The sequence below is a fragment of the Lonchura striata genome, chromosome 17 (genome assembly GCF_046129695.1).
Source record: "Lonchura striata isolate bLonStr1 chromosome 17, bLonStr1.mat, whole genome shotgun sequence".
Lineage (NCBI taxonomy): Eukaryota > Metazoa > Chordata > Aves > Passeriformes > Estrildidae > Lonchura > Lonchura striata.
Window position 1 is genome coordinate 2,274,554 of NC_134619.1, and position 15,792 is coordinate 2,290,345.

A 15,792-nucleotide genomic window follows, 5' to 3' on the forward strand; every position below is an offset into this window, starting at 1 on the left:
CATGTAAAAAATAAATTGAGGGTTATATATAGAAATAAAGCTGTACTTGAAACTGCAAAATTGTAAAACCAGTGACCATAACAACCAAAATCCAGTATTGCATGGAGGGCAGTGACAATTTGAACCTTTAGATATTGTAGTCTCCATGAGAAATAGACCCCCTGGAAATGTTTAGGGTCCTCACTTCCTGTGGAACTGTTCTTGGAAGCATAATTTTATGTGCTTAATCTCACGTAACTATCCTGTTGGGATCATCAGCATTCTGCAGAGGCAGAACCCATAGGGTTCCCGTGGCTCCGTTTCTTTTCATGCAATGAAAGACCACCAAGTTTTTACAGTGAAAGTGGGATAAAAGGGGTTGTGCAGGAGCTGCAGGGATGGAAATCCACCGGGAAGAGCAGAGGCTGTGTCAGGCATAAGCTTGCAACTGCTCAAAGCAAAGCAATAAATCCTGCCAGGTGCCTTTGTCCCCATTTCCAATGCCAAGGAAATGTCTTTCTTTCATTATCCCAATCTGCCAGCCCTGTTTTAGCCTTTTTCCAGACTCCCACCTCCCTTCTCTGGCACTTTGAGAAGGACTGAGGCAGTTTCCTCTCCCACTCCGAGCTCCCAGGGCCAGTCCAGCCCTGACTGGTCCCAAACTGGAGGCAGCTCTCCCCAAACTGGGCTGTCCAACCACCCCCGGGGCTCCTCATCCTGCACAGTCCCTCAGCTGCACTAAATCCCCGGATTTCCACAGCTCTGTGAAAGCACTTGGCATTTTTCTCTCTTTTTAAGCACATTTTTCCCAGTGAAACAGCCTGGGAGCTTTTCCTGGTGCCACTTCTGGCTCAGTTGTTCAAGGGATGTGGTGCAGTTCTTCCCTGGGTTCTCCAGAGCTCCGACTCCCACAGCTGATGTCTCTCTTTCAAGAAGAGGCAGCAGCAGGGCTGTCCTTTATTTTTTGCAGCCTGTATAGAGCAAAAAAAAGAATCTTTATAATGATTATGTCAAAGCAAACAGCACTGAATAAACTTCAGTTAAAGGAGTGAATATTCAGATTATACTGGGAGATATTTTTTCCTGTGGTGTTGGCTGGCAAAAAAATATCTTCCCCAGTGTTGAAATGTCCTTGATTTCTAATTGGAGGATTTCATTCTAGATCAGAGATTTGTTTTCTCCATTTAAGTTGTTGCACAAGTAAGTTATTTTGTTAGCTCCTTTGTATAAACTTGTGAGAGAGAACATTTTACATTCAAAATATTTAAGTTGCAGCACTGCGTGACTATTTACAAGTAGGTTTTTCTCTCTCCCTCTCCTCAAATGAAGTTTTTTTATCTAAACTCTGCAGTGAGCAGTTCCTTCACTGAGGAAATCTGCAAATTGATGCTCAAGATCAAATGGCTTTTTCCAGGCAATATCTCCCGGGAATGCAGTGGAGAGTTTCTAGCAAAACCCTGGCTGTTATTTTCTGCAGTGGTGGGTATTGATTTCCCTGTTTTTGATCTGCATCACGCACAGAAAATGTATATGGATATAATGTATATGGATACCATGTATATGAATATAAATGTATATGGATATAAAATCAGCTCCAGAGCCACGAGCTGGGCGACACACAGGATATTCCCTGTGAACACACTGAACTGGGACGGCATGAATTGGTTAAAACACAGATTTGGGATGGCCGTGGCCCTGTGAACACACTGAACTGGGACAGCATTATTTGGTTCAAACACAGATTTAGGATGGCCATGGCCCTGTGAACACACTGAACTGGTATGGCATTAATTGATTAAAACACAGATTTAGGATGGCCGTGGCCCTGTGAACACACTGAACTGGGACGGCATTATTTGGTTCAAACACAGATTTGGGATGGCCGTGGCCCTGTGAACACACTGAACTGGGATGGCATTATTTGGTTAAAACACAGATTTGGGATGGCCGTGGCCCTGTGAACACACTGAACTGGGATGGCACTAATTGGTTCAAACACAGATTTGGGATGGCTGTGGCCCTGTGAACACACTGAACTGGGATGGCATGAATTGATTAAAACACAGATTTGGGATGGCCGTGGCCCTGTGAACACACTGAACTGGGATGGCATGAATTGATTAAAACACAGATTTGGGATGGCTGTGGCCCTGTGAACACACTGAACTGGGATGGCATGAATTGATTAAAACACAGATTTAGGATGGCCGTGGCCCTGTGAACACACTGAACTGGGACGGCACTAATTGGTTCAAACACAGATTTGGGATGGCCGTGGCCCTGTGAGAAGGAAGAGCAGACGAACACCAGTCGTTCAGGCTCCCGCTGGCACAGAAATGCCCACCAGGTCCCGGGAGGGCTGCGGGGTGCAGAGCCCCATCACAAACCTCCTCGGGGGCGGAAGGCGACGGGCAGCGCGCGGCTGGGCACCAGGATCCCTGAGTGCAGCGTCTCCACCGGCGCCCGGTCCGTGGCCACCAGCCGGTACCTGCGGACCAGCTGCAAGGAGAATCAGCGTGCTGGGCTGGGCTCAAACACATGAGCAGCACAAACCCCCCCAGATGGCCTTTTTGGGGTGCTTACCCAGCAGAGGGCCAGGTGCAGCTGCAGCTCGGCCACGCGGCGCCCCACACACATCCTCCTGCCCATGCCGAAGGGGACGTGGGAGAAGGGCTGGATGAAGCCCCTGTGCAGCCAGCGCTCGGGCCTGAACTCTGCCCAGCCCCTGAAGTAGTCCTCGCTGCAGCCCAGGGCGTGGCTGTTGATCATCAGCACCGTCTGCAGCAGAGCAGGACGGAGAAGCACAAGTCACAAACCCACCCGGGCTGCCCAGGGAATCGGCAACGCGATGGAAAACCGCGGCACGCGGCGCAGAGACACGGATGGAAATCACAGAGACATGGATGGAAATCAGAGACACAGATGGAAATCAGAGACACGGATGGAAATCAGAGACACGGATGGAAATCACAGAGACACGGATGGAAATCACAGAGACACGGATGGAAATCAGAGAGACACGGATGGAAATCACAGAGACATGGATGGAAATCAGAGACACGGATGGAAATCAGAGACACGGATGGAAATCACAGAGACACGGATGGAAATCAGAGACACGGATGGAAATCACAGAGACATGGATGGAAATCACAGAGACACGGATGGAAATCAGAGACATGGATGGAAATCACAGAGACACGGATGGAAATCAGAGACATGGATGGAAATCACAGAGACACGGATGGAAATCAGAGACATGGATGGAAATCACAGAGACACGGATGGAAATCAGAGACATGGATGGAAATCACAGAGACACGGATGGAAATCAGAGACATGGATGGAAATCAGAGACACGGATGGAAAATCACAGCACACATCACAGAGACATAGATGAAAATCACAGAGACACGGATGGAAATCACAGAGACACGGATGGAAATCACAGAGACACAGATGGAAAAATCACAGCACACATCACAGAGACAGATGAAAATCACAGAGACATGGATGGAAAATCACAGCACACGTCACAGAGACTTAGATGGAAAATTGTGGCACACATCACAAAGACACAGATGGAAAATCACGGCACACGTCACTGAGACACATGCAAAATCACATCACACATCACAGACACAGAGGGAAAATCGTGGCACACATCACAGAGACATAGCATAATATTGGCTTTTCCAAATATTCAAAGGGATTCTATATGTGTGATGTTGATGTGACTTTGTTATAAAGATACAGCATTTATTTCTATTGTTAATTAAGCTTTGGCATAGTAGAGAAATAGCTGATACAACTATGTTTGTGTTAAATACCTACTTAGATAACATCCAGTGAACACATGAAGAAGACACACAGATATACCAGCTATCAACTCTCCCATCTGAAAACAGTGTAAAAAAACCCTAAAAGTGATAAAAATAGGCTAAAAGCCACAACCAAAGAATCCACATGCTCTAAAAAAGTAAAACCAAACAAAAGCCATGCTGAACAGTTCTTAAAATATGTAAACTAGTTTAAAGAAAAGGTTTACTATGTATGATTGTTTATGAATATGTAACGAACTAATGTAATAAAAAAGTATATAAAAAGTGTTTCCAAAATTATAAGTACTCTTAGCTAAGTACCAAGATATACCCAACCATTATAACCTTTGCTCTGTAGTCCTTGTCCCCTATTGTCCTTTATTAAACATTTTAAATTTCCACAAGAAAGTGAATGTGTTTTTCATAGCACAGCAGCTGCCTCAGGAGAGGTCATGGAATTCCCAAAATATCAATTGGAGTGTAGAAAAGGTTGTGGTTTCCTCAGAGAATCATGGGAAAATAATGTTGGAACAGCACATCAAATTTATTTCAGGCAAATATTTCTGCCTAAGTCCAACTGCAGGGCAGGCAGGAGTGGGTTTGTGTTTATGGGAATCCTTGGGGTGAATCCCTCATTCCTTGTCCTGGGGCTGGTACTTTGGCAAAGCCACTTTGAAACCGAAATATGAGCAACTTCTGTGGTTTAAAGGGCAATGAACAAACGGGAAAACATCACAATAAATTGAATTAATTGCCTTACCCCTTTGGGCAGCATGTAATTTCCCAGAACCATGTCTGTGTCGATGGTGCGGGTGGTGAAAGGCACTGATGGGGTTAATCTGCAGGGAAAGAGAACAATGGGTTAAATTCCCAGCAATTTTCCTTCTTTTATCTCTATTTCCCCCTCAAACAGCAATATGAACAAAATTCCTATGCTGGAAAATGTTGTCCCTTGTAGAGAGAAGCTGGTAAAACACCTGGTGGTTGCTTTGGGGGTGATTTGGGGATTTTACCTCATGGATTCTTTCAGACAGGCTTTTAGGTAGGGCATATTCCTCAGGCTCTCAGCACTCGGGCTCTCCTGAGCAGCCAAAACTCTCTGGATTTCCTGGAAAAGCTTCTGCTGGACATGTGGATTGCGGGAAAGGTTGTACAGAGCCCAGAGCAAACTGTTGGCTGTCTGGAAAAAGGAAAAAAGAAAAGTGAAGCTCTCCTTTTGGAGGCACAGAAGGAAGAATCTGCACAAAGTTCAAAGCAACCTTTCTGGCTGGGCACAGCTTTATGGAATTTTAACAGCCTGAGGGATTATGAGCAGTCCCAGTTGTCCTGCAGAGTTAAAAATCCAGGGATTTTATGTAAAAATCCATTTGCACTTGGGCCACGGAGGTAACTTCAGGATTAACTCACTTCCAGGTGTGCTGGTGGTCAGGCTGTGGGAGGAACGGGGGAACTGGGATGATTTGAAACCCTTGGAAAATCAGCTTTGCCATCTCCACCTCAGTGATCTGCAGCTAAGGAGGGAATTGGGGAAATCTGAATCCTTGGAAAATCATCTTTACCATCTCCAACCCATGATCTGCAGCTAAGGAGGGAACTGGGGGAATTAAAACCCTAAGGAGGGAATTGGGGAGATTTAAACCATTGGAAAATCAGCTTTGCCATCTCCACCTTGGTGATCTGCAGCTGAGGAGTGAACTGAGGGAATTTGAACCCTTGGAAAATCATCTTTACCGTCTCCACCCCAGCAATGCACAGCTAAGGAGGGAATTGGGGAGATTTAAACCATTGGAAAATCAGCTTTGCCATCTCCACCTCGGTGATCTGCAGCTGAGGAGGGACCTGGGGGGATTTGAACCTTTGGAAAATCATCTTTACCATCTCCACGCCAGCGATCTGCAGCTCAGGAGGAAACTGGGGGAATTTGAACCCCTGGAAAATCATCTTTACCATCTCCAACCCATTATCTGCAGCTAAGGAGGGAACTGGGGGGAACTGAAACCCTAAGGAGGAAATTGGGATAATTTGAACCCCTGGAAAATCATCTTTACCATCTCCAACCCATTATCTGGAGCTAAGGAGGGAACTGGGGGGAATTTAAACCCTAAGGAGGGAACTGGGGGAATCTGAACCCCTGGAAAATAATCTTTATCGTCTCCACCCCAGCCATGCACAGCTAAGGAGGGAATTGGGGGGATCTGAACCCCTGGAAAATCATCTTTACCGTCTCCACACTGGCGATCTGCAGCTAAGGAGGGAACTGGGGGGAACTGAAACCCTAAGGAGGGAACTGGGGTAATTTGAACCCCTGGAAAATCATCTTTACCGTCTTCACACTGGTGATCTGCAGCTAAGGAGGGAACTGGGGGGAATTTAAACCCTATGGAGGGAACTAGGGTAATTTGAACCCCTGGAAAATCAGCTTTATCGTCTCCACCCCAGCCATGCACAGCTAAGGAGGGAATTGGGGGAATCTGAACCCCTGGAAATCCAGCTTTACCGTCTCGACGCCGGCGATCTGCAGCTCGGCGATGGCAGCGTAGAGCTCCTTCCTGGACAGGTGTCCCCCCGAGTAGATGTCACACAGAAAATCCCCCTGCGGGTTGGCCGAGTGCCTCTGCAGCCGGCTGTCGATGGAGTGCTTGGCTGAGGAGGGCAGGATGGATGGAGAACAGCTCAAAACCCCCAGAAACACCAGCACACCCACCTTGCCCACGCAGGGTTTGAAAGAAGTGCCAAGCTGGGCTCTGTTTTCAAGCAGTGGGTAAATAATGAGTGTGTTTATGGCGAATAAAGAACGGTGTTTTTGCTTTTCTAACAAGAAACTCAGCCCCGAAAGTCCTACTCTCCTAGGAATCCTACTCTCTTAAATTTGGGGAGGAAATCAGTGACACGTTGAGGGAAATATTCAGCCAACAGAAACAGCAGTGTGTAAAATTTAATACCTGGGGTTTTCAAAGGGGAGCAAGGTGTTAAAAAATCAAAGGGATTTAGCACCCAGAACCCCTGAGGGGAAATGTAAACCATTGATTTACCAGGGGAAGCACACAGAGATGCCAAATTTTGACATGCTGGGTTGTTTTGGTTTTTTTTTTAAGTAAAAAGAAACAGGTTTTGCTCATGAGTATCCCAGCTGTTAAAACCAGTTATTCATTTTAAGTGAAGGTGTCAAACTGGTTTTTCTGAGCAAAACTGGTTTAAAGTGTCTTTCCTAAAGCCCATAAACTAAGAAGCAATAAAATAAGTGAGTGTGTGGCTGGCAGGATAAAAAGCCTTGGGACTCAAACACCCAAGGGAAATATCTCAGTGTTACAACCTTCCAAAAGCTTTCTCAACCTTTAGTTATGCCTCTCACTGTTTAAATCAAGGAACTTTCAAAATATTAAACGTACAAATTTAACTTCACGTCTGGAGTTTGAGTAATTTTTAAACTTGGAAAGCCAACTCATTTTAAATAGTCAAAAAAATGTTGCAAAAAGCCAAACTGCACCTTATTATTTAAATTACTTCTGGGTTTAAGATTTACAACTATGTTACAAGTTGTTCAATAAAGGTATTATTTCTTTTCTTTTTCTTTTTAGCAAACAGGTTTTTGCTGCATGCACAGTTTCTCAAAACTTCTTTGAGGGAAGCCCCTTTTCATTTATACCCTTGCCTTTAAAGAGATTATACATTTTTAATTTCCTTTTAGGACAGATTAAAGCGGTGCCATGACCCTGCTGGCTCCCAGAATCCTGGGATTTCCTTGGAAATTGGATATTGCCCCACAACCTGGCTGTTAGTCACTAAAAACTGCTCCCACGTGGGAATAAAACCATGTTTAGGTACAGCAAATGTGTTTTAATCCGTGCTGAAGGTGGGGATTAACAGCAGCAAGTATAAAAAAATCAATTCCAGCAAGGGGAAGACAGAGATAAAGGAAAAGGAGATATATTAGGGTTAAATAATGACCTGTTTTAAATATATCATCCCATGCTTTGGTGTGAGCTTGCCAGACTTTGGTGTTGAGCCCCTTGTGCAGTTCCACAGGGGTCACCATCATCATCCCGAAAGTGGCCATCATCTGTGGGGGAAAAAAAACTCTCTTTAATCTCTTTGAATCCACCTCCTTGCCATCCCTGAACAATACCAAGGCTGGGAAGTGGAGGGAAATTTTCAGGAAGGCAAAATTCTGGTGGATTTTCCATCCTGGAGAGAGAGAGGATGGGTCTCAGTCTATTTAGGGCATATCCAGGTAAAAACCAGGGGCAGCCAGGAGCTGCCTCAGCAGGGAGTGCATCCGACTGATTTTAGGACAAGGGATTTTTTGGCAGTGCCTCTCCCTCCTTTGATGGGCTAAAAACCGAGGCAGGGCTGGCTGCCTGGGGTTGGTGACTGAAATTTGGCCCCCAGAGCCCAAAGGCACGGCAGCTCTGACCCCAAATCCCAGGGAAGTGCACGACCCCAGGGCCAGGCACAGCCCCAGCCAGGCTGACAATTCTCCTGCCCCGATGGCCACCCAGCATTTTCCCTGCCACACTGATGGTGCAGGCAGGTGAGAGGTGTTCTAAAAATGAACTTATAAAACATGGATTGGCTTGGCTACTTCAGATTGCAAGTTCCCGTGTGAGAACAGCTTGAGAGAGTTCATTAACACAACAATTAACTATTCTTGGGGAGAAAAACAAGTGTTTTATCCCTGTAATAACCAGGGATCTGCCTCATGAGAATCAGTGGAGAAAACAATTCAAGAAGAGAGAGACTTGATGGACAAGTAAAATACCTTTTACTAAGCAATAGAGTAATTAGCAAGAAGCTATTAGCCAATTAAAGTTGCGCACGAGGTGTGTGAAAACTGTATAAAAATGTGAATAAAAAGGGGCTTTTCCTGCATGGAGAAACTGAGTCCTGACTGCTTTATTACAACAGAGTGAGGCATTGCATAAAGGAGGCAGAAGTTCAGGATTAGCTGGGCACCTTTAGGGTACAGAAGCCTGAGCTAATTTTCCAGCTGACTCCTTTAAATTGCTGCCTCTCATTAACAGTAGGGGGAAAAAATCACCACAGCCCCAGGAGAGACCCTTCCCTACCGTTTTCACAGCCTTGATGAAGTTCAGACTTTCTTCTTCTACATCCTGCTGCAGGAGGCCAAACCTCTTTCCATACAGCACCAGACAGATACCTGTTGTGAGGCAATATTATAATTAAATTTATAAACAAAAGGGCGTGTGGGATGCATCATTTATCGTCAAGGAATGGCTTGGGTGAGCCTTCTGAAAGTGTTCCTTGATGCAGAGCTGGCAGAGCATCACCTGTAAAACACCTCCTGCTTGTTTGCCTTGGCCCCAGCCAGGGTTTCCAGCTCTGGGGCCCTGGCAGCAACATTTCTGCACCCATCAGGAGTGGCCCTGAGCCCCTCACGAGCAGCAGAATTGCACATTTGGCTCATATTTGGTGATTTCACTGAGGAAAATTGAGTGGCATGAGAGCAGGGCTTGAGGAGCCACCTCCCACAGCTTTCCCCCCTCCTTCCCACAGCCACAAACCACTGGCAGCATCCCCCTCTCTGCCTTTCCCACTTGTCTTTTTTTCCCCTCTTTCTGTTCAAACTGTCATTTCCTATTTGTCCCATCACCACTGACAGTGGAAAAAAACCCAAAAACCACTTTGAGGAGCTCAGCCCAGAGGCTGCTGAGAGGAGCCAGCCAAGGGCAGTCGGGTCTGGCAGGGCTGGTTCAGCCACTACGCCCTTTTTTTGGGAATCACTGAGCCACTTTCTGCCCTGTGCCATTCCTGGCACATTCCTCAGCGTGCTCTGAGAGGTTTCTAAGGATGAGGCTCTGTCTTGGTAACCCATTCCAGCCCTTCTCAATCCCAGTGTAAACATTGGAAATAGGATTTTCCAATCTTTGCCTACAGCCAACACTCTGTTATTGGAATATCTATTGATCCTGCTGATAATTAACAAATATCAGATGGACAAAAAAGGCTGTGTGTTATCTGATCCCACTCTAGATAAATGAACCATAACCCTCCCCACCAATTTTTTGCTTTAAAAATCATTGGAATATTTCAATTTTAATAAGCCATGCAGGTAGCTAGGTAGAAATTTATATCTGTGCTGGTGAATTTTGCACTGACAGTCCCTGGCTGTTCTGCAACTCTCTTTCCATGATATTACAGCTGAGACTTTGGAAATAATCAGCCAACACATTCATCCCTGATGATATTTTAACTGCAATGCCCGGGCAGGTGCACCACACTCAGGCAAAACCCAACTCACTTTCAAAAGACCATTTGTTGAATTCTGAATAAACATCTTCCATCTGTCCATTGTGGTCACAAATTTCATCTATCCTGTACATAAAGTCCTCCAGGACCTAAATGGTGGAGAGAAGAGAGAGAAAAAAGGGGGATAAAATTACATCCACTAATAAAAATCCGGTGTAATTCAGCATTTCAACTGCTTTTTAAGCAGATAACAATCTTGCACGAGAAGAATCCTTTTGTTCCCCGTTCTTTGAGCAAGATTCAACTTCCCCCTGTGTGAACAAATGTTTGGATTTGCCACAGCTCTGTGCTTCGATGAACTGTGCTTCCCTCGCAGGGATGCAATCCTTCACCCCTGGGGTTTCACAACTGAGGATTAAGGTGTTTATCACAGATGCTCCTCAGCCTCCCGCAGGAGCACAGAGGTTAAGGACAGACGTGTTCCCTGAGGGGAGGAGCAGAGGAATGAAGGGGTAAACGCAAAAAATAATGAATGCAGGAAAAAGCTCTTCGCAGGAGCCTCTATCCTTGTGAAATAATTCCATTTTTTTGTGGGGACCCTCTCGGCTCCAGGTTTCTCTGCGGTCTCAGAGCCCGGCAATCAGTTTGCACTCGTTATTCCCCGAATGTTCCGAGTGAACTGGTGGTTTATCACTGCGGAGTAAATAAAGCTGACCGGATAAACCGGATCTGCTTTAACTCCCCGGGCAGAGAGAAAGGATTTCCCAGAGCACGGTACCTCGTTGACGGCCGTGTCCAGTTTCACAACTTCCCGGGGCTTCATTAATTTCTTCTGAAAGGCACTTCTTACCCTCTGCCAGTCCTTCCCCTCCCTGATGAAACAGCGACAGCGAGGTTGGAGAGCGAGAAGCGCCCAGAGGAAGGAAAGCAGACAAACCCCACACCCGCAGTGATGCTCCATCGCACCGAGGGCACGGCCGGGGATGCTCGGGGCGGGGACGAGCCCGGCACCCCCGGACCCTGGAGCCGGGCAGGGGGCGGCCGCGGTCCGCAGCATCCCCCGGGACGCTGCGGGTACCACTCACAGGATGAGCAGCCCGTAGGCCTCGTCGCGATAGTCGCGATAGGCTTTCCAGGGCTTGATCTCCAGGCGCTGCGGGCAGGCGCTCTCGCGGCGGCACAGAGCCTCCAGCAGGCAGGGCGCCGCGATGTGCACCGAGTCGAAGGCGCCCAGCTTCATGCGGAAAATCTTCCCGAACCTGCGGTGGTACTGAGCCTGGGGAGCAGCGAAACGCCCGCCGTGAGTGCGGGGCGGCGCGGCATCCTCATCCCATCATCATCATCCTCATCATCCCATCCCATCCTCCTCCTCCTCATCCTCACCATCCTCCTCGTCCCATCCCATCCCATCCCATCCCATCCCATCCCATCCCCGCCGCCTCACCAGGGTCTCGTGCTGCCTCTTGAGCCCCCCTTTCCAGAGCACGTCGGGCAGGCTGCCCATCAGCGGCCAGCTGGGCGGCCCGGGCAGCGTCTCGGCCGGCCGCAGCGCGCTCAGCGAGGACGCGGCGCGGCCGCAGGTGCGGCCGGGGAGCCGGCGGACGAGGAGGAGGAGGATGCTGCAGCCGCCCATGGCCGCGGTGCCGGCCCCCGGCCGCGCATAGGTGCATTTATAGCAGCCCGAGGTGCTGGACTTTCATCCGCGCCAATGGCAGCCCTGGGTGGGGTGAGGTGGGGCGGCTGCCCCGGCCCTGCCCGCCGAGCCCGCGGGGCAGGCGGGTCATGAAAGGGCTCGGGAGAGGCAGGGAAGGCACCGCGCCAGCGCCTCCGCCCGCGGGGAACGCGGGGATGCGCGGGTGGGACCCGCTGGGATGCGGGATGCGGGGATCGGACCCGCTGGGATCCGGGGATGCGGGGGTCGGACCCGTTGGGAACGTGGGGATGCGCGGGTGGGACCCGCCGGGACCCGGGGATCCGGGGATTGGACCCGCTGGGATCCGGGAATCCGGGGATCAGACCCGCTGGGATCCGGGATGCGGGGGTGGGACCCGCTGGGATCCGGGGATGCGCGGGTGGGACCCGCTGGGACTCGGGGATCCGGGGATTGGACCCGCTGGGATCCGGGAATCCGGGGATTGGACCCGCTGGGATCCGGGATGCGGGGATCAGACCCTCCGGGATGCGGGGATCGGACCCGCCGGGATCCGGGAATCCGGGGATCGGACCCGCCGGGATCCGGGAATCCGGGGATTGGACCCGCCGGGATCCGGGAATCCGGGGATCAGACCCGCCGGGATGCGGGATGCGGGGATCGGACCCGCCGGGATGCGGGATGCGGGGATCGGACCCGCCGGAATGCGGGAATCCGGGGATCGGACCCGCCGGGATGCGGGATGCGGGGATCGGACCCGCCGGGATGCGGGATGCGGGGATCAGACCCTCCGGGATGCGGGATGCGGGGATCAGACCCGCCGGGATGCGGGATGCGGGGATCAGACCCGCCGGGATCCGGGATGCGGGGATCGGTCCCCGGGAGGAGGGAACACAGCAGTGGCCACGCCGCAGGCAGCGGCTCCGCTCCTTGCCTGGTGTTCGTGCGAGCGGACTCGTAGCTCTCTTTCGCTCTCTCTATTTTATTTATTTATTTATTTAAATTAGTGGTTTTGTCCGAGCACCCGCATGAGCGAGGAGCGCTGTGGTGGTGGTGTTCATCCTGCAGAGCGCAGGTGGCAGAGTAATTCCGTTTTCCCGCAGCATTTATTTGCCCTTTAAAAAGACGGAATAAGAAAGCGCAGGGAGCTGAGGAACAAGAAGTTGTGGGGTGTGAACTGCCTTTGCCCTCTCTGGTTGAGTAACATGAAAAGATCATGTGTGCATCATCGGGGAAGGCAAAATTCCCATCAATGTGAGTGCTGTTAGCCATTAAATCCTGACAAAAACGAGTGAACCTCAGTCTTTTAATCAGAAACTGCCCAGAAATGCTTGAAAAGTTTGAGGCTGAGAGGAGCAAGAACATGTAAAGGATGGAAGGGGAAGGGGAAGGGGAAGGGGAAGGGGAAGGGGAAGGGGAAGGGGAAGGGGAAAGGGAAGGGAAGAGAAGAGAAGAGAAGAGAAGAGAAGAGAAGAGAAGAGAAGAGAAGAGAAGAGAAGAGAAGAGAAGAGAAGAGAAGAGAAGAGAAGAGAAGAGAAGAGAAGAGAAGAGAAGAGAAGAGAAGAGAAGAGAAGAGAAGAGAAGAGAAGAGAAAAGTTGGATCCTGCTGCAAGTCAGAGCTACCTGTAATCCAGAGGATTTCCAGGAAAGACAGCTTGGCTGCAATGGGGATTTGATTTTCTTGCACCCCACGTCACCTTTTCTCTTCTTTCTTTGTGACTCAGCTCCAATCCCCTTCATGGGAGGCTTTGACAGGAGCAGAGTGTGCAGACACTCTGGGTGTGTTGGACAGAGCATGATCCAAAGATGGATTTGAAACATGGAGGCACATGTCTCAAAGTCAAATTAATAACAACAAAAATACCAAGGCAGCAGTGATCAGCAGAGAGAAAATGTACAAAAGAAAAGAAAATGCACACTGCAGAATTTTTCTGGGAGGTTTGTACGTCCTTCCCAAGTGATTTTCTGCAATGGGATCATCCTCTGTGGGCCACAAGGTCAGAGAACTTCCCAGGCAGGCTTTAAGTTAAAGTTAAAGTTGGTTCAAAGGTTTGTATTTTTTTTTTTTTTTTTTTTTTTTTTTTGGATGGGAAACACCACAAGGTGAAATTTTGTGATTTGTTTGCTTTGAATCACAAGCAAAAAAAACAAAGTGCTACTGAAACACATCTCCCTGTCCTTGCAGGCAGCCCAGGCTCCATTCATTGATGAGTTTTGAGAAACAAGACGAGACAATTTGTGCACGCTGCCTATTTAAGGAATGAGAATGAACTCATTTGAAGGGTCACAGCTTCGTGCCTGTGAAACGATGTCTTTGAAGAGTTTGGAACAGGCAAGTCAAGACTAAACTGGGCACAGGTCAATCTTTCCATGTTCTTCACAGCTACGGGGAGGAAACCACCCTGTTAATGTGAAATCCTCTCTCTCTGAAGCTGTTTTTAAATGACAGGATGGAAAAGGTTGTGTTTAACTCCCGTGGCCGAGTCGTGAGTCCCTGGCAGGGAAGTTGGAGTGCAGGGAGCTGGGACAGAAAATGATTCCTCAGCTCCTGCCCAAGTGCAAGTCCAAGGCTGTTTGCAGCCTCCCCTCCTTCCCTCCTTTTTAAGAGATCTCAAACCCAAGCTTTAATTTTCATCTGTGACCTTTAAAAAATACCAAGAGTTATTTCATGCCTCAGGTTTTGGCTTTTCTATTTTTCACATTCTGTGCTGCTTTAGTCTGTGGGTCTGGGATTCACATGAGGGATGCTGAGCTCTGTGCACAGAGCAGAGACAAAACAATTCCTGCTCCAGCTGGGCACCAAGGACAAATGATCCAAACCTCAGCCCAGGAGCACAAACACCGTGGGCTGGAGAGAGAAAAACAAGCAGGGTGGGACTGATGGGCTGGAGCTGGAATGGGACAATGAACTCCAAGGTGCCAATGGAGCAGAACTGATCCCAGGGAGAGCCCCGGGAGCGCTCGTGCATTTTGGGACCATTTTGGGTCATTTGGGTTCATTTTGTGCCATTTTGGTTCATTTGGGTTCATTTCAGGACCATTTTGGGTCATCTTGGGTTCATTTTGTGCCACTTTGGTTCATTTGGGTGCAGCCCTGGCTGGGCTCTGGTGCTGCCCAAGGTGGATCCATGCAGGAGATCCTTTGAATAAATCCCTGCTTTATTTTTTAGCTCTGTCCAGCTCTGCTCTAGCTCAGCCTGCACAAGGCATCAGTTCCAAGAGAAAAGCTGGACCAGTTCAGTCTCCTTGAGCTGAATTTTGGGTTTTTCCCTCCTCTGAGGCGCCTCAACTGTGAAGGTATCACCACCATCCCACAGATGTCCATCCACAAGGCTTCCCAATATTTTCTAATATAACAGCAAATGACAGGTGGGAGTGGAAAATGAAAATCCCTCTTCACTTCTCCACTATGGTAAGGAGGATTTTGGGGCCAAACTCCACAAAATAGCTGAAGATCAAAACTAAAGAGCTGATTTTTCTGTGCTTCTCTTTTTCTCTTGGTTTGATTTCTGCTCCCTTGGATGTCAGGAGAGAATATTCCTTGAACAACCATGTGCCAGTGGGATGCTTCTGTGGGAGATTTGCTGTGCAGGTACACACAGCTGGCTCAGATTTTTCACCACTAAATATTTCATTAGTCCAAGTTTTAGAGGTGTTTTCTGACTGAGCTGATTCAATTTCTAGTCATACTTTTTTTTTTTTTTTTAATAATTGTAACATATTTGAATAAAGGTTGGAAATCCCATCAAACTCAGAGCTCCTGCCCTGGATTTAAGGGACAAGGTGTGCTTGGGAAGCTCATCAAAAACAACATCTGAACTTCCAGAGCAAAACCTTGGAGCTCATGGAAAATTACCTGAATGATTTTCATGTAGTTCACTTCAAATTAAGCAAATATCACCAAAGTAACTCCTCAGTGGGAAACAGCTTTATGTTGGGAGTGGATTTTCACTCTTAATGCCTGTAACTCCAGGAGGTTTGCTCTGGACATATCACACAATTCCTGTCTCCTTGCCTCGGATCTTTCTCCTGGTTGGGAAAAGCTTTTTTTGCTAATTTGGCTTTAAAATTTTTGTGAAATCTCTGAGTTTTCTAAATGAATACAAAATGCTGAAATGCCAAAGGAGCAGATTA

At 48.3% G+C, this 15,792-nt stretch overlaps 1 protein-coding gene across 1 annotated transcript; it reads right to left on the reverse strand.

Moving 5' to 3' along the window:
- Positions 1-2,320: 2,320 nt before the first annotated feature.
- Positions 2,321-11,728, reverse strand: CYP24A1 (cytochrome P450 family 24 subfamily A member 1). The gene is made up of 11 exons (XM_021534045.3): positions 11,452-11,728; positions 11,093-11,283; positions 10,786-10,879; positions 10,060-10,156; positions 8,867-8,958; positions 7,749-7,860; positions 6,298-6,443; positions 4,814-4,980; positions 4,561-4,639; positions 2,563-2,757; positions 2,321-2,478 (listed from the first exon to the last, which is right to left on the reverse strand). Exons 1-11 carry the CDS (start codon positions 11,638-11,640, stop codon positions 2,359-2,361), a joined length of 1,482 nt encoding a protein of 493 aa, XP_021389720.2. The 5' UTR covers positions 11,641-11,728; the 3' UTR covers positions 2,321-2,358.
- Between the last annotated feature and the right edge of the window lie 4,064 nt (positions 11,729-15,792).

Excerpts from the sequence above, each read along its gene's own strand:
- CYP24A1 (XM_021534045.3), bottom strand. The coding sequence starts at position 11,640 with ATGGGCGGCTGCAGCATCCTCCTCCTCCTCGTCCGCCGGCTCCCCGGC. Across the intron at positions 10,880-11,092 it reads GCCTACGGGCTGCTCATCCT|GGAGGGGAAGGACTGGCAGA; the intron begins GTGAGTGGTACC and ends CTGTTTCATCAG. Across the intron at positions 8,959-10,059 it reads CAACAAATGGTCTTTTGAAA|GTATCTGTCTGGTGCTGTAT; the intron begins GTGAGTTGGGTT and ends GCCTCACAACAG.